Source organism: Leptodactylus fuscus, chromosome 4 (assembly GCF_031893055.1).
Source record: "Leptodactylus fuscus isolate aLepFus1 chromosome 4, aLepFus1.hap2, whole genome shotgun sequence".
NCBI lineage: Eukaryota > Metazoa > Chordata > Amphibia > Anura > Leptodactylidae > Leptodactylus > Leptodactylus fuscus.
The window spans coordinates 98,584,822-98,609,112 of record NC_134268.1 but is presented as its reverse complement, the minus strand read 5'-3'; the positions used below and the strand labels follow the sequence as shown (position 1 = coordinate 98,609,112).

Genomic DNA, 24,291 nt, shown 5'->3' with positions numbered 1-24,291 from the left:
AGACATTTAAATTCACTTACTCTAACAAGCAAGACTATAGTATGCCCAGGCTGTCAGATAAGACAAGGTGAGAAGAGCTGTTCCAGCTTCTAACAACGAACAGCAAGTGAATAGATACCAACCAATGTTGTTCACAAGTCTGATGATGTGTTACATTTACACTTACTCTCATCCCTTACACCTTCTAATACCCAACACTCCTCCACCATAAAGATGTTCATCTGTGCTAATCCAGTCACTGGTGTTTAGACTTCCATTTCTGTGTAACACAGAGTAAAAAATTCTACACGGTAATTCAGGACACGGTTGACTAGACAACAAGCAAGTGATACTATATATGTAGCTGAAACTATAACACTTCATTACTTAGTATTCTTATATTCTGTAGAATCAACACATTCGAGCAGGTATTGGGAATTATGTAGAGTATTCAAAATCACAGAGAATGTAATTTATTCTGCATCAACACTGCCTAAAACAGCAGGACATATAGAGAGAGGTCCCAGCTGACTGAAGAGAAAGAATGCAGTTAAAAAAGTCGTATCACTGATCCCCTGTGGGTTTTTACTTCCTGGTCCCACTCGAAATACAGAATACGTCTGTCAGCCAACCAGTGTGGGAAGTGGATCACCACTGCTATCAGCGATTGGAAGAGCACCATTACCTGTGCATCTAGAGGGACCAGCGGTTGAACTGGGCAGGTGAGTATGACTCTACTATATTACAGCTCAGAAGATCCCTCAAACTATACTACAGCACCTTAAAGAAGTCTTACTGTACTGCTGCATGCCGATTTCTCACATAAATATATAAATGCCATATAAAAATGAAATCTACCATGATCCAGTGAATGCAGTATTATAGAAGCATTTTCCACTAGAAACATTTCTTTACATTGAGAATACTACATTCATATAGTCCATTACAGAGGCACCATATAACAGCTCATGGATCTCTCCAGTATAGGGTCTCTGTGTGCTTCCATACAAGCCCCCGAGGCCTTAAACGTACAAGTACAATAAAGTCGTGAAAGAAAGGGTATTAAGACCAAGGACAGTTGTATAGACCTCAACTAGTGTCAATTGTCACTCAAGAGATGTGTTTTCCAGATTTGAAAGTTAATGATAAATTAGGAGTGATAAAATTATATAAAACTATTATAGCCTATCACATAATCCTATAACAGATGGAAACAGTTACTGCATCTGCCTGTCTGTGTGTCCTTTTGGCAATAGAAGTTCTTCAGTTGTTCTACATCTGAATATGGCTGGTCCTTATAAGACTTATCCAAATAAAATATTCTCAATTGGTAAGTTTCAAGGTAGATCCTCCTTTATCTTCACACTTTAATTGTGGGTTATACTTTTTAACACTTTGTGCAATTTTACACGTCAGAGAGCACTTGACCATCCCTATGCAAAGTGTGCACAGCAGACAAATGAAAAAATACAATCCTTAAGTGAATAGTCTGCTGGAAGAAAAGGTTAAGAATCAATTTCCTCAATCATGATATACAGTTTACTAGATATGAGACGCCCCACATAAAATGCATGTCAGTTTTAAAAATTAGATACAAGAGATGTACGTTGCTAATTCTATCTCAGACTCTGCCGATTTATAGCTCTGGTCCATTGGGGGAGATCTGCGATGTGACGCGTATTTTTCTTCAATGTGTGGATGGAATTCGCAATCCATTTTGCAGGCCCCATTACATTATAAGTTTGTAAATTAATGAAGTCAATTAAAGTTATCAAGGATTTCGTGGCTTCGGTTTACCTGCCCTACAGACTGTAAATTTTAAAGGGTTATATAAGATTAAAATGGCACGGATGTTTTCTTTCACAGTCTTTGGGTTGTTTCTGGTATTGCAGCTCCAATAGAGAGAAACCATAATGCAATAACACCATAGCATGAACGGACAGATGTGTTGCAGGGAATCTATGAAAGTTGCCATGTTTTTTTCCAAACCCCGTAAAAGATTGGCAAGTAGGAAAAAATTACTTTACGTTTAACCATCCAAAAGTAACTATGTAACAAATTATGAAAGTATCTAATAGCATTTGACGTTTACAGTGGCCTCACTTCAACCTTCATTTTAGTGTCACATAATTCCTGCCAAAAACACAACAATTTCTCTCAAGGGGGAAAGACATCTGTTTTTCTGCACTTGAGAAACAGGGAATTGGATGTGTCCGATGCACATAATGTATTCTCATTTTACAATCTCACAAAAGCATTAGTTGGATACCGCAGAAGGAATTAGCAGATAAGCCATTCTTGCAGGCGCTTAAACATGCTACTGTCAGAAACATGTTTCTAGGAAAGAAGTAGGTACTGCATCATACTGAAGCTAATGTACGGGCGGACAATGGGCTATTTGTAAAGAGGTTACACAGTATAAAACATCATCCTGAACTTCATTCCAGCTTCTTTGGGCTATTTATAGATGATAAATGTGGAGCTCATTACAAAGGACCAAGAGTCAGCAATGTTGTTTTAAGGAGTTTTCGAGGTTCCATCTGGCTGGATCACAACCTGCTACTTTGGGTATCCAGTATTAACTCTTACAAGGAGTTGTCTGGGTTTCAGCTTTTTATGGCCTATCCTCTGCTTCCACTGAACGTCCCATACACTATACAGGGCTGGAACCAGAAAGCTCTGTCCTCCCCATATAGTGACCGGATGCAGTCACTGCAGCATAACATTCATTGATGTCTGTGGGAGCTAAGGCACCAAGTCACTATACAGGGGACAGAGCTTTCTGATTCCAACCCTTATTAGCGTACAGCTGAACAGTCTGTGGGCGAGCAGGCTCAAAAAAAGAAACATCAGTGTCTGCCTTCCATTGAAATTAATAGAAAGCAGATGTTGAGGTGGAATTTTAAGCGGATTTTGAGATGGAATCTGGCTCCAATTCCACTGTGTGAATATACCCCAGGGGTTTTCAGCCTGTGGTATATGCATATTAGGATATATAGTTATTTAAAGGGCTGCCAAGTAGTCACTAGCAACATCATCTATTGCTTCATATTTCCACTTGAACATCTATTTTGATGACGTCAGAAAATCAAACAACTTCCAACCCAAGTGTTATAACTACATTAAATGTGTTTAAAGGGATTGGCCACTTTCAGATCAATATTGAGAGACAAATGTTATTGTTGGTACAATTTCCCAATATACTTTCTATATTGAACCCTCGTGGTTTTCTAGATCTCTGCTTGCTGGCATTCATTCTGCTTACTCCCAGTAGATAAAAATCAGTCCATGGTCATGTGATGTACAGTCCATGGTCATGTGATGAGTACACAGGTGCACAGCTCGTTCCTAGGCAGGTGTCTAATTATTGTGCTGTGACTATAACTAGCTGTGCACCTGTGTACATCACATGACCATGGACTGATTTTTATCCACTGGGAGTAAGGGTATGTTCACACATCAGGATGCCATCCGTCCGTTTGAATTCAGTTTGACACTTCAAAACGGACTGATGCACATACTGATTGTATACTGACACCTTTTTATGCTGATAGCAAACGTTCTCTGTCCCCTAGAGGACAGATAAGGGGATTAAAAGTAGCAATTGTAAACAGAGTAGAGATAAGGAGATATAATAAATGTCCCTGTGTCCTCCTTATCTCTACTCTGTTTACAATTGCTACTTTTAATCCCCTTATCTGTCCTCTAGGGGATGCACAGCGTTTGCTATCAGTATAAAAAGGTGTCAGTATACAATCAGTATGTGCATCAGTCCGTTTTGAAGTGTCAAACTGAATTCAAACGGACGGATGGCATACTGATATGTGAACACAGAATAAGCAGAAATCTAGAAAACTGTGCTGTGATTCTGAATTCTGACTGGAGCTCTGGCCTGCTCCTGCCTGGCACTGTCCTTCTGCCAGTAGTCAGTCTAAGTAGTATATCAGGAACCAAAACTAACTGTACTGATAGCTCGAGTAAGAACTAAAGAAAAAAATGTATTTGCACTGGAATCAGCGGAGCAGCGCTTATTAACAGATGCAAAGAACTGGAGTTGGCGGAAGAAGTGAAAGTTCTTCTTTAACTTTGCAAAATTCTAAATGAACAAACCACGACTTCTGAAACTATGTCCGGTGGATAGACTAAACCAAATCAGAGATGTTTTGCCATAATGCACAGCAGCACTTTCACTGAAAACCAAACACAGCATATTATAACACAAACCTAATACCAACCCTCAAAGCTCATTGGTGGAGGGGTGATGATTTGGGCTATTTTTTTGCATCCACAGGATCTGAGCTCTTTGGAGTCGTTGAGTTGACCATAAGCTTCTCTGCATACAAGAGAATTCTAGAGCGAAATGTGGGGCCATCTATCCAGCAGCAAAAGCCTGGGTAACGCATAAAATCACTACTTCAAGTTATTGGTAAATAGAGATGAGCGAACAGTGTTCTATCGAACACATGTTCGATCGGATATCAGGGTGTTCGCCATGTTCGAATCGAATCGAACACCACGTGGTAAAGTGCGCCAAAATTCGATTCCCCTCCCACCTTCCCTGGCGCCTTTTTTGCACCAATAACAGCGCAGGGGAGGTGGGACAGGAACTACGACACTGGGGGCATTGAAAAAAATTGGAAAAAGTCATTGGCTGCCGAAATCAGGTGACCTCCATTTTAGACGAATAGTGGATTTCAAATCCGGGTCATATGAGAATGTGAACTTTGTGACTATGAGACAGGGATAGCTGTACAGGCAGGGATAGCTAGGGATAACCTTTATTTAGGGGGGAATGTTATTAAAAATAACTTTTTGGGGCTCTATCGGGTGTGTAATTGTGATTTTTGTGAGATAAACTTTTTCCCATAGGGATGCATTGGCCAGCGCTGATTGGCCGAATTCCGTACTCTGGCCAATCAGTGCTGGCCAATGCATTCTATTAGCTTGATGAAGCAGAGTGTGCACAAGGGTTCAAGCGCACCCTCGGCTCTGATGTAGCAGAGCCGAGGCTGCACAAGGGTTCAAGCGCACCCTCGGCTCTGATGTAGGAGAGCCGAGGGTGCACTTGAACCCTTGTGCACCCTCAGCTCTGCTACATCAGAGCCGAGGGTGCGCTTGAACCCTTGTGCACACTCTGCTTCATCAAGCTAATAGAATGCATTGGCCAGCGCTGATTGGCCAATGTATTCTATTAGCCTGATGAAGTAGAGCTGAATGTGTGTGCTAAGCACACACATTCAGCTCTACTTCATCGGGCTAATAGAATGCATTGGCCAGCGCTGATTGGCCAGAGTACGGAACTCGACCAATCAGCGCTGGCTCTGCTGGAGGAGGCGGAGTCTAAGATCGCTCCACACCAGTCTCCATTCAGGTCCGACCTTAGACTCCGCCTCCTCCGGCAGAGCCAGCGCTGATTGGCCGAAGGCTGGCCAATGCATTCCTATGCGAATGCAGAGACTTAGCAGTGCTGAGTCAGTTTTGCTCAACTACACATCTGATGCACACTCGGCACTGCTACATCAGATGTAGCAATCTGATGTAGCAGAGCCGAGGGTGCACTAGAACCCCTGTGCAAACTCAGTTCACGCTAATAGAATGCATTGGCCAGCGCTGATTGGCCAATGCATTCTATTAGCCCGATGAAGTAGAGCTGAATGTGTGTGCTAAGCACACACATTCAGCACTGCTTCATCACGCCAATACAATGCATTAGCCAGTGCTGATTGGCCAGAGTACGGAATTCGGCCAATCAGCGCTGGCTCTGCTGGAGGAGGCGGAGTCTAAGGTCGGACCTGAATGGAGACTGGTGTGGAGCGATCTTAGACTCCGCCTCCTCCAGCAGAGCCAGCGCTGATTGGTCGAGTTCCGTACTCTGGCCAATCAGCGCTGGCCAATGCATTCTATTAGCTTGATGAAGCAGAGTGTGCACAAGGGTTCAAGCGCACCCTCGGCTCTGATGTAGCAGAGCCGAGGCTGCACAAGGGTTCAAGTGCAGCCTCGGCTCTGCTACATCAGAGCCGAGGGTGCGCTTGAACCCTTGTGCACACTCTGTTTCATCAAGCTAATAGAATGCATTGGCCAGCACTGATTGGCCAGAGTACGGAATTCGGCCAATCAGCGCTGGCCAATGCATTCTATTAGCCCGATGAAGTAGAGCTGAATGTGTGTGCTAAGCACACACATTCAGCACTGCTTCATCACGCCAATACAATGCATTAGCCAGTGCTGATTGGCCAGAGTACGGAATTCGGCCAATCAGCGCTGGCTCTGCTGGAGGAGGCGGAGTCTAAGATCGCTCCACACCAGTCTCCATTCAGGTCCGACCTTAGACTCCGCCTCCTCCAGCAGAGCCAGCGCTGATTGGCCGAATTCCGTACTCTGGCCAATCAGCACTGGCTAATGCATTGTATTGGCTTGATGAAGCAGTGCTGAATGTGTGTGCTTAGCACACACATTCAGCTCTACTTCATCGGGCTAATAGAATGCATTGGCCAGCGCTGATTGGCCGAATTCCGTACTCTGGCCAATCAGCACTGGCTAATGCATTGTATTGGCTTGATGAAGCAGTGCTGAATGTGTGTGCTTAGCACACACATTCAGCTCTACTTCATCGGGCTAATAGAATGCATTGGCCAATCAGCGCTGGCCAATGCATTCTATTAGCGTGAACTGAGTTTGCACAGGGGTTCTAGTGCACCCTCGGCTCTGCTACATCAGATTGCTACATCTGATGTAGCAGTGCCGAGTGTGCATCAGATGTGTAGTTGAGCAAAACTGACTCAGCACTGCTAAGTCTGCATTCGCATAGGAATGCATTGGCCAGCCTTCGGCCAATCAGCGCTGGCTCTGCCGGAGGAGGCGGAGTCTAAGGTCGGACCTGAATGGAGACTGGTGTGGAGCGATCTTAGACTCCGCCTCCTCCAGCAGAGCCAGCGCTGATTGGCCGAATTCCGTACTCTGGCCAATCAGCACTGGCTAATGCATTGTATTGGCTTGATGAAGCAGTGCTGAATGTGTGTGCTTAGCACACACATTCAGCTCTACTTCATCGGGCTAATAGAATGCATTGGCCAGCGCTGATTGGCCGAATTCCGTACTCTGGCCAATCAGCACTGGCTAATGCATTGTATTGGCGTGATGAAGCAGTGCTGAATGTGTGTGCTTAGCACACACATTCAGCTCTACTTCATCGGGCTAATAGAATGCATTGGCCAATCAGCGCTGGCCAATGCATTCTATTAGCGTGAACTGAGTTTGCACAGGGGTTCTAGTGCACCCTCGGCTCTGCTACATCAGATTGCTACATCTGATGTAGCAGTGCCGAGTGTGCATCAGATGTGTAGTTGAGCAAAACTGACTCAGCACTGCTAAGTCTGCATTCGCATAGGAATGCATTGGCCAGCCTTCGGCCAATCAGCGCTGGCTCTGCCGGAGGAGGCGGAGTCTAAGGTCGGACCTGAATGGAGACTGGTGTGGAGCTATCTTAGACTCCGCCTCCTCCAGCAGAGCCAGCGCTGATTGGTCGAGTTCCGTACTCTGGCCAATCAGCACTGGCCAATGCATTTCTATGGGGAAAAGTTAGCTTGCGAAAATCGCAAACTGACAGGGATTTCCATGAAATAAAGTGACTTTTATGCCCCCAGACATGCTTCCCCTGCTGTCCCAGTGTCATTCCAGGGTGTTGGTATCATTTCCTGGGGTGTCATAGTGGACTTGGTGACCCTCCAGACACGAATTTGGGTTTCCCCCTTAACGAGTTTATGTTCCCCATAGACTATAATGGGGTTCGAAACCCATTCGAACACTCGAACAGTGAGCGGCTGTTCGAATCGAATTTCGAACCTCGAACATTTTAGTGTTCGCTCATCTCTATTGGTAAAGTTATTTCTACAAGCTCTTCAATTCATGGTGTACAGTTTGTTTTTCACACATGGCATTCCATTTAGGGTTCATTTTTGTTAAATAACGAAACCATGCAATCTGATGTGCGTTCTTGTTCATCGGAGGATGTAGTTATCTCATTGAAGAGCTACTAAGAACCAGGTGATTTTTTTAATTATGATTTTTTATTATGACTTAAAGCCATATAATTGAAATACGGTGTATGTGGTTTTTTCACTTTAAGTTGTTATAGTCTTTAGTGAGAATCTCACAACCTGCTGCAATGTGCTGTTACATAACCAAACATATTGAAAACGTCAGGTCAAAGTGTACTTTAAGTTTACATTTTAGTGTTGAAACAATTAACTAAGAACATTTCTGAAATATTAAATATCAGATTAAAGTATAAGTAGCACACAACTTTCTATTAATATGAATTATACAGCTTTAATACAGACATCCTAAACAAATGGCTGTATAATAAACCTAATATGTAGAGCGAAATGCTAAAGTACTCATTATAACAAAAACATTCTGTACTAATAATCCTGAACAAATACACAGACATTATCAAGGCTATACTGCATAGAAAATAATAAACCGTACACTATTATTCAATTAGATGCCATATACATTGTTATATTATTTCTAAATATTCTAGGCTATATGCAGCAAAGAATCTATGTTCAAGGTACAAAGGATAAAAACGGATGAAAAAGTGTAAAAATTATGTCCTTGGCATAAACTGAGGCCTTCCTGAATGGCAGACCACCAATTTAAAGACTATAAGCCAGCACTGTATGATCTAGTGCTAACTACTTCAATAAATTCTTGAATCCATTTCTTGAAGTTTAATTCCAGCTCTCTTCGACACATTATTTCTTACAGCACTGAATGTCCCTATGTTTTTACTTTGAGTTAAAAGCCACAAGGAAAATAAGGTTCTTAAACAGGAACTCTTCTATGATCCTTTCACCTGGTATCTGACCTTGTGCTGATGGTTAACAGACTAAAAATAACACAGATCAAATAAAAAGCATTTTACCTATACAGGACATTTATGTACTAGCAATGGCAAATCCTTTCTTGACTTTACGATGAAATAAATATGTTGCTATTTAATGCCATGCATTTCTGTGCTGAAGAGTGCTTTATGCATGTTTATTTTGCCGGGCTCATCTTAAAAGGAACCTGTCAGGGAGATCTGAGACATTAAAGCACCCGCATGTCCAACAAAACATAACCCTTTATACTTACCTAGTGGTGAGTCCGATGAGTCGCATCAGACTCATCCCTGCTGGTGTCTGCACTGTGGTTCATTGAAGCAGAGGATGAGCACCCGTCTTAAGACAGCATAAACCCCCCCCCCCCCCTTATCAATTCTGCCCCAAGACATCTTTACAACAAGGACCTGTGGGTGGTTTAGAGTCCAAAATCGCCATGACAGGTTCTCTTTAGGCTGGTCATACACATTTGGTGCCTAGTGTGCGAGTGACCTGGTGGAATATTTTTCAGCTAACACCTCTTAAGTAAATGTCTTGCATTAAAGTGTAATACGATAGAGAGACTACTAGGGATAAAATATTCAAATAGATTTTTACAGGTGAGTTTTCTATTAGCCGTGCAACAGAGAGGAAACTGCCTCTAAAGAGTTAATCGCATATTGTAAAGAGCAACGGACTGATGTTTTCCTTGCTTCTCATAATAACCTCCTCATATCAAGCGGGTTCTAACCTATGGCTCGCCAGCAGTGAACTTCAGTGGGCGTCTACAGCTCTGGGCTGATACCTCATTGTACCACAGCTAAATAGCAAAGAATTACAGACCACTTTGTAAAAGAGACTTGGCAAAAATGTGATTGGTTACTGAATACCTAATAAATGGTCTAAGATTTCTTCTGGAGTGCAACAGGTTTACAGCTTCCCTTCTATATTGAAATGCGCTAACTCAAAGGGGTTGTCCTGTTTTGGACACTTAACCCATTATCCAGAGTGTCTGATCTCTGGAGATCTGACTGCCGGGACCCCGAGTGGATAAGTGTCCATTTACTGGGGAGCCCCCTCACCGAGTTCCCCAGTGATCAGGAGGACAGGGCCTCCTTATGAATTGAGAACCAGTTCACTTGCACGACTAACATTCCAATCACTGCTATAGGACTGCGGGCGCTGCTGCAGATTATAGTTCCAGTAGCCCCAAAGAAGTCAATGAAGCGCCAGTCACACAGGCACATTGGTGCTCCATTCACAAGGAGACCTTAGGGGGACTTTCGGTCCCCTGTCCTCCTGATCACTGGGGAACTCGGTGAGGGGGCTCCCCAGTAAATGGACACTTATCCCCTATCCACAGGACAAGGAGATAAGTGTCCATTACAGGACAGCCCCTTTAAGGATTTAGTTTGATTCTTCCACTACAGTATTATATATTTCAACATACTTGGTAAACGCTCAGCTTTGCTTTAGCTTTTGAAAGGGAGGTATCCTAGTATTATTGTGCTGAGCCGTAACTATATGCTCAACGCAACGTAACAGTACAGCACAGAACAAGATAAGGGGCTAAGGATACAGTTTATTTTTGCCTTAAGGAAAACTTTGAAATGAATTGCTACGCTTTTCAGACAGATAATCAGACCACACAAATTGGTGCTGCTTTAGGTTGGCATCATCCTTTAAACATTTACATTTTTTGGATGGCTTACAATCTAACAATTTTTGAACTGTACAAGAAAATTTACCCCCCCCCCCCATTTTTTTTTTTAAATACTTGTTAACCTTTTAAGCTTTTTAGAGGAATTAAAACTAAATAAAAATTACCATTTTTCTTTATTAATACATTTCTCTTAAAATTGACACATTCCACAGATTAAAAGGAGAAAGAGTGCTCTCAATCGTCACACAATTATATGGAAATAATCCAATTGTGGATGTAAACTGCTATTGGCAGGAAAGGAGAGTCATTGGATTCTGAAGGGGAGTTTTGCTGGAATTATTTATTATTCCCATTTGTCTGAGGTACCAGACCAAAACAGTAGAAAACCTCATTTTAGAAAGTATAGCAAGGGTTATAGTTAGCATTTTATGACATGGCATCCAAAAACAAAACCATGTAAAATCTGCCATCAAAAATCCAGATGATGCCCTTTACCTTCTGCATTTTGCTGTGTGCCCTAAAAGCAACTTTTGTCCACATATGTGATGTTGTACCTGGGATACTTAATATTATATAGATGGGCATAAACTGCTGTTTTGGCACACATCAGGCCATAGAATACAGGTATGGTAAACTGGACTAACCCTAAATTGTATCACGGATCTTTGATGGGTTGGCATGCACCCCTGTATTAGTTTGTCCAGGGTTATTTTTTTTTTTTTATGGCCTATCCTTACAATTCCCCGTGTGATAGGTTTATGCTTACACATTGTGACATGGACATCATTGACATGACAAAACGCAATATTGCACAATGTCAGGCCCAACCCAGCTGTTCATTTATAAATGCATACTCAGGAGGAACAAGACAACAAAAATTCCGAGAAAAATACTCCAAAAATATTTAATAAAACCTCCTAAAATAGACACATTAGACAAACAGAATCTCTTCCTACAATGTGTGTTATGTCCTAACTAAAATAAGGATCTACGTTTCTATTGCCATACTACTGTTAACAAGACCTGTAATCTCAAGGATTCTATAGGGGTTTCATCAATGTGAAATGATGTTATGACTGGAGATTTTTTATGTTGCTTTAGTTTACCAATTATGTGCAGGTCTCAATTCCCAGAGATAATATTAGCCAAATGTGTTGAGCTGAAAGGCTGCATAATTCATCAGTGTCCACAAGCTTCTTACATCATAAGGTTTTTCGCTGTACAAAGCAGATATTTACAGATTGGATATCTTTACACCGATTAGCTCACAGCCTGGCACCACTATATGTAAACACATGGATAAGTAAGCAGACAGGCAGCAAGATAGATGAGAAGCAGGTACATTGACAGATTATGTGCTGTAGTAAACAGAGGGTATAATTTGTATAATGGCTGATAAGTGAGGAGGAGTAAAACAATAATTCACCAGAGGTGAAGCCTCTAATAACTTATAAGAACCCCACCCTATCCCTTTAAGTGATGAAGTGTCAGGTGAAATCTAATATTTGTGCTCGCCCATTATACTTATTAGACACTGGATACAGACAATAAAGCATACCAGAAAGCGTTGACATAACACAACCACTGTTTACAGCTAAATATTTGGTGAATTCACCACATTAAATAAGTTTTATGGTGAAATTCTAATCGTGATAGCACATATCTCATAACAGGCTGCTACTTCACACAGGGTGGATATCAGGACACCTCTGTATATACAACACATTCATTTATTGTAAGTGTACATTCGCCCGTCTTAATACTTGCTAAACTCCCTAGCTTCTTTATATCTCCCTATAGGGAATAACAAAAAAGCCATTTGCCAACTTTTTTCAGAGTAACAAAATTAAAAGTACAGCACAAATGATACAGATACAAACTGGCCGAGACTCCTCTAGACATCACACTACACTACTTACAAGAAATGTTAGCTTGGTTTCAAACAACAATAATGCAGCCACATTTTTATGCTTGTATTGTGGTTGCAACATTGGGAATGTGCGTCTGTCTCAGCACAGCCCTCTTCAGTGACCCTGGTTACTAACACTAACCATAGGACTAACTGAGGCAGAGGAGTTGAATACAGTGGAAAGCTTCACGATTCAGCCCATCTCTGATCTCAGCGTCTTGGAGGAGTAGGCATGATGTAGTGATGTTACTTACATTGAACCTTTTGCTCCCTGAAGCCTCAGGGACCAGAGACAGAAGAGAACAGGGAAACTGGGAAAGGCAAGTATAAATTTTTTTTTTATTTGATACATACAGAAGGGGCAACCAAGAGGGGACAATGAAACTGTAAGGGCAAACTGGGTAGGCGGCATGAGATTATGGTGCAATCTGGGGAGGCATGAAACTATGGAAGCAACTGGAGAGGGGCATGGAAATGTGGTGGAAACTGGAGGGGGACATTATACTACAATATCTGAGGTCACTGGGGCGGATCAGGTTAATGTCTGTCTATCCTTTTATTAAATCGATGAACCACATTGTGTTAAAAAAACAAAATGCCTCATAGCACCTTAGTACACAATATTACCTACTGGTGCACCAGTACCAACATCCAACAACTTTTGGCCTGGTCCAGCAGAACACAACACAATATAATTGAACTCAAAGGCGGATGAAATTGAAAGCACCATCCTTACACTCTGGTGCCCTCACTGAAAACATGGCTCACATATAGAAAAGACTGGCCATGAGAACATCCTTCCAGCATGCTCTTCTGCTCCATGTCATATTTGGAAGCCTATGTTGTCACTTTAAAGTCACAGGAATGCAGGAAAAAAAATAGCATTTTCAATCTCATCTCCTGTGATGGCAGAGATTGCGCCTATCACGAGACGCCCATGTCCTCACAACAGGGTCCACCCTCTGCAACTTTGCGCACATCTTTGGCATTTTTTTTGTGACAGCTGATCATTCTGGCGTTCTGCACCACAAGAGAGTCACACTTACAACAAGGTTTATCAAGGAGTAATAAGGCTTACCAGTGGACTCCCTGCACTGGTTAAACATTTCAGAGGGCTGCAGGGGAGGCCAGAACTCGGATTCATGTCTGCCCTGCAGCTGCTCCAACTCTGGGTCACGTGACTGTGTCCAGAGTCTGTGGGGAGTCAGAGATGTGACAGGCTCATTGCAGATACAGGAAAGAGGGAGGAATCAAGAGGGCCAGTCTCCCCCACAACCCTCTGCAAAAAGTAGTAAAGGGGTTAATAATAAAGCTTAACCAGTGTAGGGAATGCAAAGCAAATCTTTATTATTCTCGACATGACGCGATAACCCCTTAGATAGCAGAGTGATGCCACTGTATATATGCACCCCAACTGCACAGAGCATCATGAGCAAGGAAGCAATGATATGGGGCAGAGTATGGTGGTCAACTGTTTCTTTCAGCCCACTCAATGGAGAGCCAATGGAAAGCCAATGAGTATGAAAGACCACCTAAGGTAAGAAGGAACAAGAATATTAGCCCCTCCATTCTAGTCCTTGAAGTGAAGGTAGCAAGCTATAAATGTCTTTTGTCCCTATTATCAAAAAATAGTCACCTAAATGAAAATCTACAGCTCCAAACATCACAGTACAAGTTATACAGCATACAGTACAAGATTAGTGATCTCAAAGACAATATGTAAATGTGTTAAAATCACAGACACACTTTGAAAGGTTTGCTCATAAATCTATTTTTACAGTGTTTAATCACAAAGGTACTGCACGGTACGGCAACCGAAGATGATACGTCGCAGAAATACACATGGTTACATTAGGTTGGACTAAAATGAGCAAAGGAGAAAGAATGATTTTACTCCATAACTGTGTTTCCACGTGCTGAGCTGTGTGACATGCATAAACAAATGCCACAGATCTCATATCTGCTGTGAGGAGCTAGACTGCACCGAGACATGACAGTGCATAAAGTGACGTGTCTCACAGATGACAATATCTGTCACCTCTCCAGCACTGGGGAAAGAGCTGTGCCATGTGTCACCACACAGGCAGGCACACAACTGTCATATTATAATTATTTTAACGCTGCTGCTATGGAGGACAGGCTCATAGCCTATATCTGCTCATATGTGCACTGGCAGGGGAAAAATAAAATCTTCCGAGCAGTAAAAGGACAACTCCCAAGGATGAAAGTCATTCAGAAGAATGTGAAAACACACATGAATGCTTTGTTCCAAGGAATTTAAGAACCTTGAAGATTTACTCTTCATTTTTCTCTGCAGTGATAGGAATAAGTTACCTTTCAGATGTCGTGGAAGAAAGAGCTGCTAATCTCACTCCGCACACAAGTAAACATACCTCTCTTTCAAGAAATCCACCACTCTTTTGAAGTCTGCTACACAGTATTCTCTCTTCATGTCCATAAGCACACTGTCTGAGGCAGACTGCACTGGGATGTGAAGAAACGCATACACCCGGGGATGGTTTAAGATTTTTGCCATTTCCTAAAAGATTACAAAGAGAAGAAAATACATTTTGTTAAAAGAACAACGTTGTAACTATATTGCACATTGCAGAAATATCACTTGCTTCTGGGGGTCTTCAATGGCAAAAACTATAGGAACTACACCAGCAGCTTCTAAAGTCACTCTAGGAAAAGAGACAGAGTTGAAACGTATATGAAGAAATGGAACAAAATATTGAACATCATAAGACACAGCTCAAGAACTCACCGATTTATTTATTATTATTCCAGGCAAAATACTTTTCAAACAACACATAAAAAACTCATAACCTTTTATAGAGGAATAGACATCTTGCACCTCTACTTAGTAAATAGTTGTATCTCCCCTGAAATAACAATTCTAGAGCATAATCTGATTTGTGTGGATACTCTGTAATTCCTCCTGGAAATGTATGAAATTGTCAGCACAGTGACCTTTATGTGCTGAACTTTAAACCCTGAGAATGAAGGAAAAGTAGTTCAGAACTTGTCTTTTTAGTCATATATACAATATAGCATATAGTATATGTCCCTGTGATTTACTTCCTACTTCTAATCACTTTTCTCTATTTCCATTAGTGTGTGTATGGTACTCCATCTTTGCATTCTTTCCCTACTTATAGTATATAAGGATCGTACATGAATGAACACAGTTGACAAATACTCTTTGGTTTTTTAAAGTGCAACATCTTTACAAGAAATTATGTAATAATTATTAAAAAAAAGCCAAGAAAAATAAAGTTTGACATAAATGTCAAACTGACTATACGCAGTACAGTACTAGTGAATCACAAACATCTACATCACATCTAGGGCAGTGACTTAGGGAACACTTTGACAACCCCAACACGAGTTTCTTTGAAGCTAGGCCTGGCCATAGTAAACACGTGGATCAATATATCCAAAGTGTCAGCTTCACAAGACTTAGTGAAACAAGAACATTTGCAGTCCATAATCTATGTAATTTACATAAGATGATTTGTATAGGTGCTATTACCACATTAATAATTTAGTGAGTTTATAGTCAGCACACCATGAGGACAACCCTGTATTAACTATAGGTACCATGGGTATGATCTAGCCGTTCTATTCTTGTATTGTCCGTCACATCATGTAATGGGCATGATTACATCAGAAATTACTAAGAGAAGTACGTACTTTTTATTTTTCCAGCACTGCTCATTGTTATGGACTGGCTGGGAAAATCCCAGAATAACTGAGTCCAATAAAGTTGGAGTAGAAAGTTAATGTGAGTGTAATGTTTCCTGAGGGCAGTATGGACAGCTTCTAAATGAAACATCTCCTGCTATAGGAAATGTGACATTCAGACAGCAATGTGTCACCAGCTGAACTTCTCTCTGTGTCCTCCGTTAACCTGGTCCCACTTTCCAAGAGGAAAGTAAAGTGTCAAAACAGTTGTTACTGTATGTGCACAGGACTCTGCTATTGTGCAGGCAGAACAAAAATTGTTACCAAGGTCAAACACAAATAACCTCACCTAACTATATTCTAAGACTACACTAGTACAACTGCATTATAATGACGTGAGGACATAAATACCAGGAGAGCAGAAAAACAGCAGCTGGCAGGGTAGTATTTGGAAAAGTACAGGGTATTATGTGCTATAAGGCATTAAAATAACTTCTGCATATTTACACGTACCTGAACAAAGGTGCAGGTTAATACAAGGCGATGGAAGAGTACACTATAATATACTGAATTCATATCAGAAAAATATATCCTAAAGCAAAAATCATAGGAAGCAATAAATATACAAAGCTACAAATATTGGGATAAATTAACATCTTCCAACGTTCTGGTCCCATCACTCATATGCTTTAAAGGGAATACACTTTAAATGGATGAGAGTAAGAAAGTGAGACTTTTTTTTTCAGTAGACTAACCACTGTGAGAGAGTGAAGGGTGTAGTTTGGGAAGACAAGTATATTCCAGCCAGGCATCTAAGGGGTGTGTGGTGAGACCCATACCAGGGAGGTCAGCTGACTAATCAGGCCCTAATAACAGTCTGAGTGTGAAGACTAGCAGGGTAGCACCACACTGAGGGCTCGTTCACATCTGCGCACGGTCTCCGTACTTGAGGTTTCCGTTTCCTGCCTAAAACAGAGGCAGGAGACGGAAACCTACAGGAGACTTTCTCACCCATTCATTTGAATGGGCGAGAAAGCTGTCCGGCCGTGCGCGGCTGTGAGCGTTTTGCGCTCTCCGCCGCGAAACTGGGTTTTATAATCCGGACACAGAGTCGGACACGCAGTACTCTGTGTCCGGATAAAAAAAATCCGGTTTCGCGGCGGAGAGCCTAAAACGCTCACCGCCGCGCACGGCCGGACCCGGTCTATGGTTTCCGTCTTCTGGCATGCAGAAGACGGAAACCATAGAACGGAGACCGTGAACGCAGGTGTGAACCTAGCGTGACAGAGTTGAACTGTCCAGACCGGATCTCCAAGGCAGGTACTGTGCCACGCGTTGTTGTTGCCAAGGTGGGAGACTGGTAGCCAGTCTCCTGTATAGTCAGGGAAACGTTTCCTTACGTTTAAGTTAGTTTCTCAGATGAGAAGGGTTTTGTTTTGTTTATCCTGTGGCTTTGCAAAAGCAGTGTATGCGTTACATGTGAATAAAGCCTGAACTGGTGTGCAATCCGGTGTCTGTGTCCCTGTTTCCTGCACTACTACAAGCATCTACCTGAGCGATTCTCCACACCACTAATTCATACAATGCAGCTGCCTAAACCAGTCATCCTAGTGAAAGCTGTATTGGGTAGCCAGCAGTTGGGCTGTAGTACCGATCAACAAGACCAGTGCAAACTGAATGTGGGAAGGATGCTCTTTACTGTGGATGGGTCATCGGTGTATGATTAGTGGTGACCCCACAACGATGGCCCGCACTGGTTTAGCAGTATATGATCCCAGTCTTTATCCAGGGACATCATATATGGGTATATGGCAATATCAGATACTTGCTCCTGAATTATCTCCTGGAGAATAGATTCATTACTAAAACAGACAAAAAAAAAACCACAATGTAAATTTGTAAGCATAAAAATCCCACATTAATCAAGGCTTGCAATGACTAAGTAACTGCTTCATTTACTAATTAACATACCAATCATCCTTATGCAAATGACTGATAACTTCTGACACTTTGGGCTGAAGAAAAAGTGAATAAAAAATAAAATTGAATGTTCAATTCTGACAACAACATTGTCAACTAGATAGGAGCATACAATGACATGGGACCCTGTAATACAATGTAATAAAAACTACATTCCTGGTGATGAGTTTTCCTGTTAATACTATTACTTTGTGGTAAGTAAAAATATGTACAACATAATGAAAAGGCATCTATCTAAACAAAACAAAAAACATTTCCATTGTAAATGGATGTGCTAAAATGTGAAAAAAAAAAAAAAAAATCAGTATCCAGCTGTGCCTTGTATTAGAAGATTATGCAAAGTCAACCCTTAACCTAGGAGACTGCTTTTATATGGCAAATGAAAATCAAATCGGGGATATTGCAGCAAAGCCTCCCAGGGAACAGAATTGTCTTAATCTTTTAGAAGAAAACGGCATCTCTATTTTTAAGCGCCTGAGAGCAGATACGGGTTAAAAGCACTTCATTCACACACTGCTTCCACTAAAACACTTCAGGCTGTTTAAGAATAAGCAGAGTGCCAGCCGATATTGGGCCTCACCTCTTGGCCATAAACCAGGTCTCCAGTTATGAACCATGTCTCCAGTTGATAATCTTGGCTTTAGGCAAAGCTATTGTATGCATCAATGCGGCCGGATCCTCTCTAGCTTTTATAAATTAATGATTGTGTGTGCATTAGAAAATGTTGTTTGAAGCAAATTCAGACAGGCAGGTAACCAATATCCAACACAACTGCTTTATTACCCAAAGAAAAGTCAAAATGAAACACCAACAATACACCGTAAAGATCATAAACACCAGAAATTAGTAGTGAATACATTTATGGGAACGTCACACAATACACCACAAATTTCAATGCAAAATGCTGCAAGACATTAACGTATGACAAGTTTGGGGCTGGTTCTCTACAGAAGTTCAGGTTTTAAATAGCTCCGGGCAACAAACAACCTTTGCTTCATGGGAGAACTTCATGCACTTCAGCTGTACTATAATAAGAAGTGTTACAGTAGAAAAGAGGACTCCTGGGGAAGAACAGTGTTACAAGATATTTTAAAATGAATAATAAATTATTATTTACAAATGTGTCTATTTCCTATAACGAAGCAAGTTAAAGGTGTTTGGGCACTTTAATACACTCAATGGCCAAAAGTCATGGGACGGTACCGTATGCACCGTTATTAGCGAGTCGTCCCTTCACGAGCCCTGACAACTGAAGCAAGATGACGAGGCATGGACTCTACGAGGTGTTGGAAGAGTTCTGGAGGGATATTGATCCACGCAGTCTGCACTGAAGCCCACAATTGGCCCTGTGTACTTGTCGCTGGTTCCATGGAGCAGACACTGGTATCCACAGCATCCCATAAATGCTCTATGGGGTTGAGGTCGGGCGAGCGGGCAAGCCAATCGAGGGTTGTGAGCTCACTGGTGTGTTTATTAAGCCAGTCCCATGCCACAGCATCCCTATCAGGGAACTACAACACCAGAAAGGGGTGCAGATGGTCTGCCATAAGTTGCACGTATTGCGCACCGGTCATTGATCCCCGCACCTGGACAACGGGGCCCAATTGCGACCATGTGAACACAGCCCAGACCATGACGGAGACACCTCCTGCCTGATACGTCCCTGTTGGCATGCAGGATCCATGGCTTCATGGGGCATACGTTACACTCTTACACACCCGTTGCCTCTGTACAACTGGAACCGTGATTCATCAGACCAATCTACATGCTGCCACTGTTCCATGGTCCAATGACGATGGTCGTGGGTCCATGCCAGTCTTCAAGCTTTGTGTTGCGGCGTCACCAACGGACACCGGTCGGGCGTCGACTGTTGAAGCCTATGCGGTGCAGTTCTTGGCGTACAGTCCTGGTGGAAATGGGGTCCTGGCGCCCCACATTCAAATCGGTGGCGATTTAACCCACAGTAGACGTGATGTCCATTCGTTGAATACTCGTGGTTGACCGCTGCGCCATTTTATGCAGCTGCTTACGTTGTCTCTGCGATATTGCAGGTCCACCCGAGACACTGTTGACCTTAGAAACCCAAATTCCCTGGTAATCTCCAAAATGCTATGCCCCATGCGTCTTGCACCAATCATCATCCCACGTTCATAGTCACTTAACTCGCGATGTGCTGCCATGTTCACAAGACACCTGTCTGCATTAGACTGCTCAAATATCTCACACTGCGTGTCATATCCAACACAACTGGCAGTAGGACACGCCTTCCTGTGACTTTTGGCCACTGAGTGTAGGCTACAACAGTGTAAGGAATGTGTAAGTAAGTAGATAGGCTCTACTATCTGGTATGGAAGCGCTTTGGTAATGCAGTTCAGCTCCATTTACCTCAATGATAAAAACCTTGAACAACTATGGTGGTGTTGCTGGAACAAGAAAGACCGTTTTTCCTCATCCTGGGCAGACCTTTTAAAGAGGTTGTCTGTTTTTGATAACCCGTATTTGTCAATAAGGTCACATGAAAATAAACTGACCAGAAGGTGTCATGCCAAAGAAGCAATGTCAGGGAATATTATTTCACTTATAAAGTAATTGAGGCTTGTAACAAACTTCTAGCAGATGTAGTTGGGAAATATATAGTAAGTGAATTAAAATATGTCTGAGATAAACACACAAATAATATAATGGAAGAATACGTGGGACAAGGGGTCTATTTCTGCTGTCAATCTTTATACTTCTATGTAATTACAGCATCCCAGTAGACACTGCAAAATTACACATATTGTTGCATATATACTGTTCTGTGGCACAATAGTTGTAGAAATAACTCTTATATTGTCCCCTTCAGAGGGCCAGAGCCATTGATTGTGGGGAGAACTGCACTTTTAGAGTCCAACCAGCAAAATCTTGTGTGTGGGAGTGTACATAAAGCCATCTTCCAGTTTCCAAAGAGAAAGAGTTTGTGGGCAGAGCTGGTACAGAGAACACTGCAATTGCGCTACAGCCCTGAAACAGGGAATAGTAAGCTGCCTCAAACAGAAGTTTTGGAGTTAAGATCTGAGTGTGGAGTCTGAGGACAAGCATATACATAGCCTTATAGCCTTAGAACAATGACCCTTCTGAGCTACAGGACAGACAGAACACCTTGATATTGAGTGAGTAAGAGACTGGAAGAGTGATTTCAAGCACAGGCTGCTGAACTGTAAGTGATCCATTTTCCTGCAATCACAAGTCTCCTGGATCTCATTTCCTGAGAGATCATGGGCACTCCAACCTCCATCTGGTTCAAATGGACTGAAGACCATTAGACTAGCTCAGTGGTTAGCACCGACACCTACTAGAAGCATACATAAAATCATACACTATGCTTATTCTATTCTAAGAACAGTAATATGTATTGGAAGTTTCATTTTAAGATGAACTATATTTAGTCTGTAGAAGGCCTTGTTCACAATATTTACTAGATATGTTTGGCTAGAAAAAATAAAGATTTTCAAAAACATCCTTTGACTTATTCACAGGGTTTTATTGGCCATACATATAATAAGAGAGTGCCTTTTTGGCTTGTGCTTAATAGGCAAGTATCCGTATACTTTCTTTAGGCTGTTTTATTTGCATCAGATGAAAGGCTCGCCTGAGTACACGATTTATCTCATAGCCCAATACAATTGTAAGCAACTTGTATATTGGAAGGCAAAGTGACATAACATAAAAACATGTCTGCGACATAATCAGCGCGGTCTAATAATGAACCTTTGCTGTATGTTACGGCTGTGTATGAGGCGCTGCGTTAATTAGCTTAGCTGCACTTACACATTTATTTAAGCAGCAGCCCCCTCCCCTCTACGTCCCACCATGTGATGATCTCCTAAAATGTGTTCCATAAGCAGAAGCAATTAAACCACCACCAATTAGCAAGTCCCAATGAGAAGAAGACAACTATAAAAATGGGAAAAATAATGAACAGTTCGAAAATATTTTCCAAAAAAGTTTTTGCCAGACAAATATCATACCCTGAAATGGGAAAAAATGATCCTGGAAAAAATAAGTCAACCTATCGCCCAAAATTCCTATTTGTTAAACCATATATCAGATGTGCAAATCTCTTTTTCCTATTATAGCATTTTGCAGTTCACCAGAACTACTTAGCTATATGTCACATTTACAAAGGATTGACAATGCATAAACTGTATCCCGTCCTTGAAGAAGATACAAGTACAGAAGTCTGTAATACAGTTATTTAACCATGAATACACAGTGAGATGCCCAACAATATTTTCTACCATTCACATTATGCACGAGGATTGTAAAGATCTGAGAATAGGTTTCTGTGCTATCAGTTTGTCCAGTCTAAATGGCCTCCATATACAGTTGCTTCTCCACAGTTTCTTACACAATACAAAATCCTACATATTTACCTATATAGAGAGTCGCAAAAAAAAAGAAGAGAACCTGAATAGCTGCACTAATATTAATAACTTTGATAGCCACACTAACAATAACTTTGATAGCCACAATAATAGCAACCTCAATAGCTACACTTACTTATAATAATATGTGGTCTAGTTGTGTTTGTCTGTAGTTTCTTATCAAAGTCACCACAAAACTATTCACACACCATTGTACTGTTCATGTCTTGAAAGAGAAAGAAAACCTCCAAAGAGCAGTGAGAAAAGTAAGTGAACCCGAATAGCTGTACTAATATTAATAACCTTGATAGCCGCAATAGTAACAACCTCAATGGCTGCACTCACTTGTAATAATATGTGGTCTAATTGGGATTGTCTGTAGTTTCTTATCAAAGTCACCGCAAAACTATTCACACACCAATGTACTGTTCATATCTTGAGAGAATAAGAAAACCTCCACAGTGCAGGGAGAAAAGTAAGTGAACCACAGAATTTATTAACCTCTAGTTCCCCTGTACTTGTGATCATCTTTAAATGTTTCCTGAAGCTGCAGAAAAGAATTGCACAATGTGGGTGGAGGATTTTGAACCGTTGCAAATTTGTTTCACTCCATCAATATTTTCCGGACTCGCTGCATGCACAGCTCTTTAGCCGATGCCACAGCTTCTTGATAGGATTAAAAGGCCTTCTACGACTTTACTAGAGATGACCTATTATTATTATTTTATTATTATTATTTATTTATATAGCACCATTAATTCCATGGTGCTTTACATTTGGGACCTATCACTAGTAGATAAGAGGGGGGTCTGACTTCCAGCACCCCTAACAATCAGCTGTTTGCCAGAGTTGTAGTATACTGAAACTATATAACTTTACACAATTTGTATTGGCAAGAAAAGGTACTGCAGCTCAGTTCCATTCAAGTAACCAATTGAGAAACACAAATTCTTTTCAACTGTTTTTTTTTTTTTACTGATTTTCTTTTGTGCTCTGGGTCATTTACTAGTTGCATCAAGTATCATGGATTCATGTCGTCACATACACGGGTAAAATGTAGTGATACACTCCAAACCTTGCTTCTCCTTCTACAAGGTTTCATAGTTGGAATAGGCTTTGGTGTTGATATGCATTGTTTTTTTTCCTCTTAGAATTGCACATATATTGTAAAAAGTGCCTTTTCTATCACATTCAAGTGGACTCACGCAAACTTGACATTGGTGGCTTCCGTGGTGGTATATTTATTTTCTTGTCATCTACATCATTTTTGTTCAGTAAACAATATGGGTGTGTGAATCTTCACAAACAAAACACAAGGCTGGGGCAACAAGGTGGCTCAGTGGTTAGCACTGCAGCCTTGCAGCGCTGGAGTCCTGGGTTCGAATCCTGCCAGGAACAACATCTGCAAGGAGTTTGTATGTTCTCCCCGTGTTCACGTGGATTTCCTTCCATTCTACAAAGACATACTGATAGGGGAAAAAAAGGAAACAAAATGTACATTGTGATCCCTATATGGGGCTCACAATCTACATTTAGAAAAAAAAAAAAAAAAAAAAAACAAGGCTGGACCCAATTCTCCTGCGCTCCCTCTTAGGCACCGCTGTGGCCGTGACTCCTCCAGTTTAAATGGAGTTAACTCTGAATACGGTTGTCCAAAGATGGAGGTTTTTTTTATACAGATAGCAAAAAGACAAAATAAAAAACAAAAAAGAAAAAACAGGTAGTAAAAAGTCTGAGTCTCCACTGATTTTAGGTTTTCCCAAAATTTAAAAAACACATTTGAGCGTAAGCTTTCAGCAGACA

The 24,291-nt window shown here is 41.5% G+C and overlaps 1 protein-coding gene across 1 annotated transcript in view; it reads right to left on the bottom strand.

The window, feature by feature from the left end:
• Window positions 1-24,291, bottom strand: part of CDKAL1 (CDKAL1 threonylcarbamoyladenosine tRNA methylthiotransferase) — a 538,831-nt gene that overhangs the window by 203,373 nt on the left and 311,167 nt on the right. Inside the window, exon 11 of the mRNA XM_075270938.1 lies at window positions 14,809-14,954. Within this exon, the coding sequence (XP_075127039.1) occupies window positions 14,809-14,954 (146 nt within the window). The remainder of the gene's footprint in view (window positions 1-14,808; window positions 14,955-24,291) is intronic.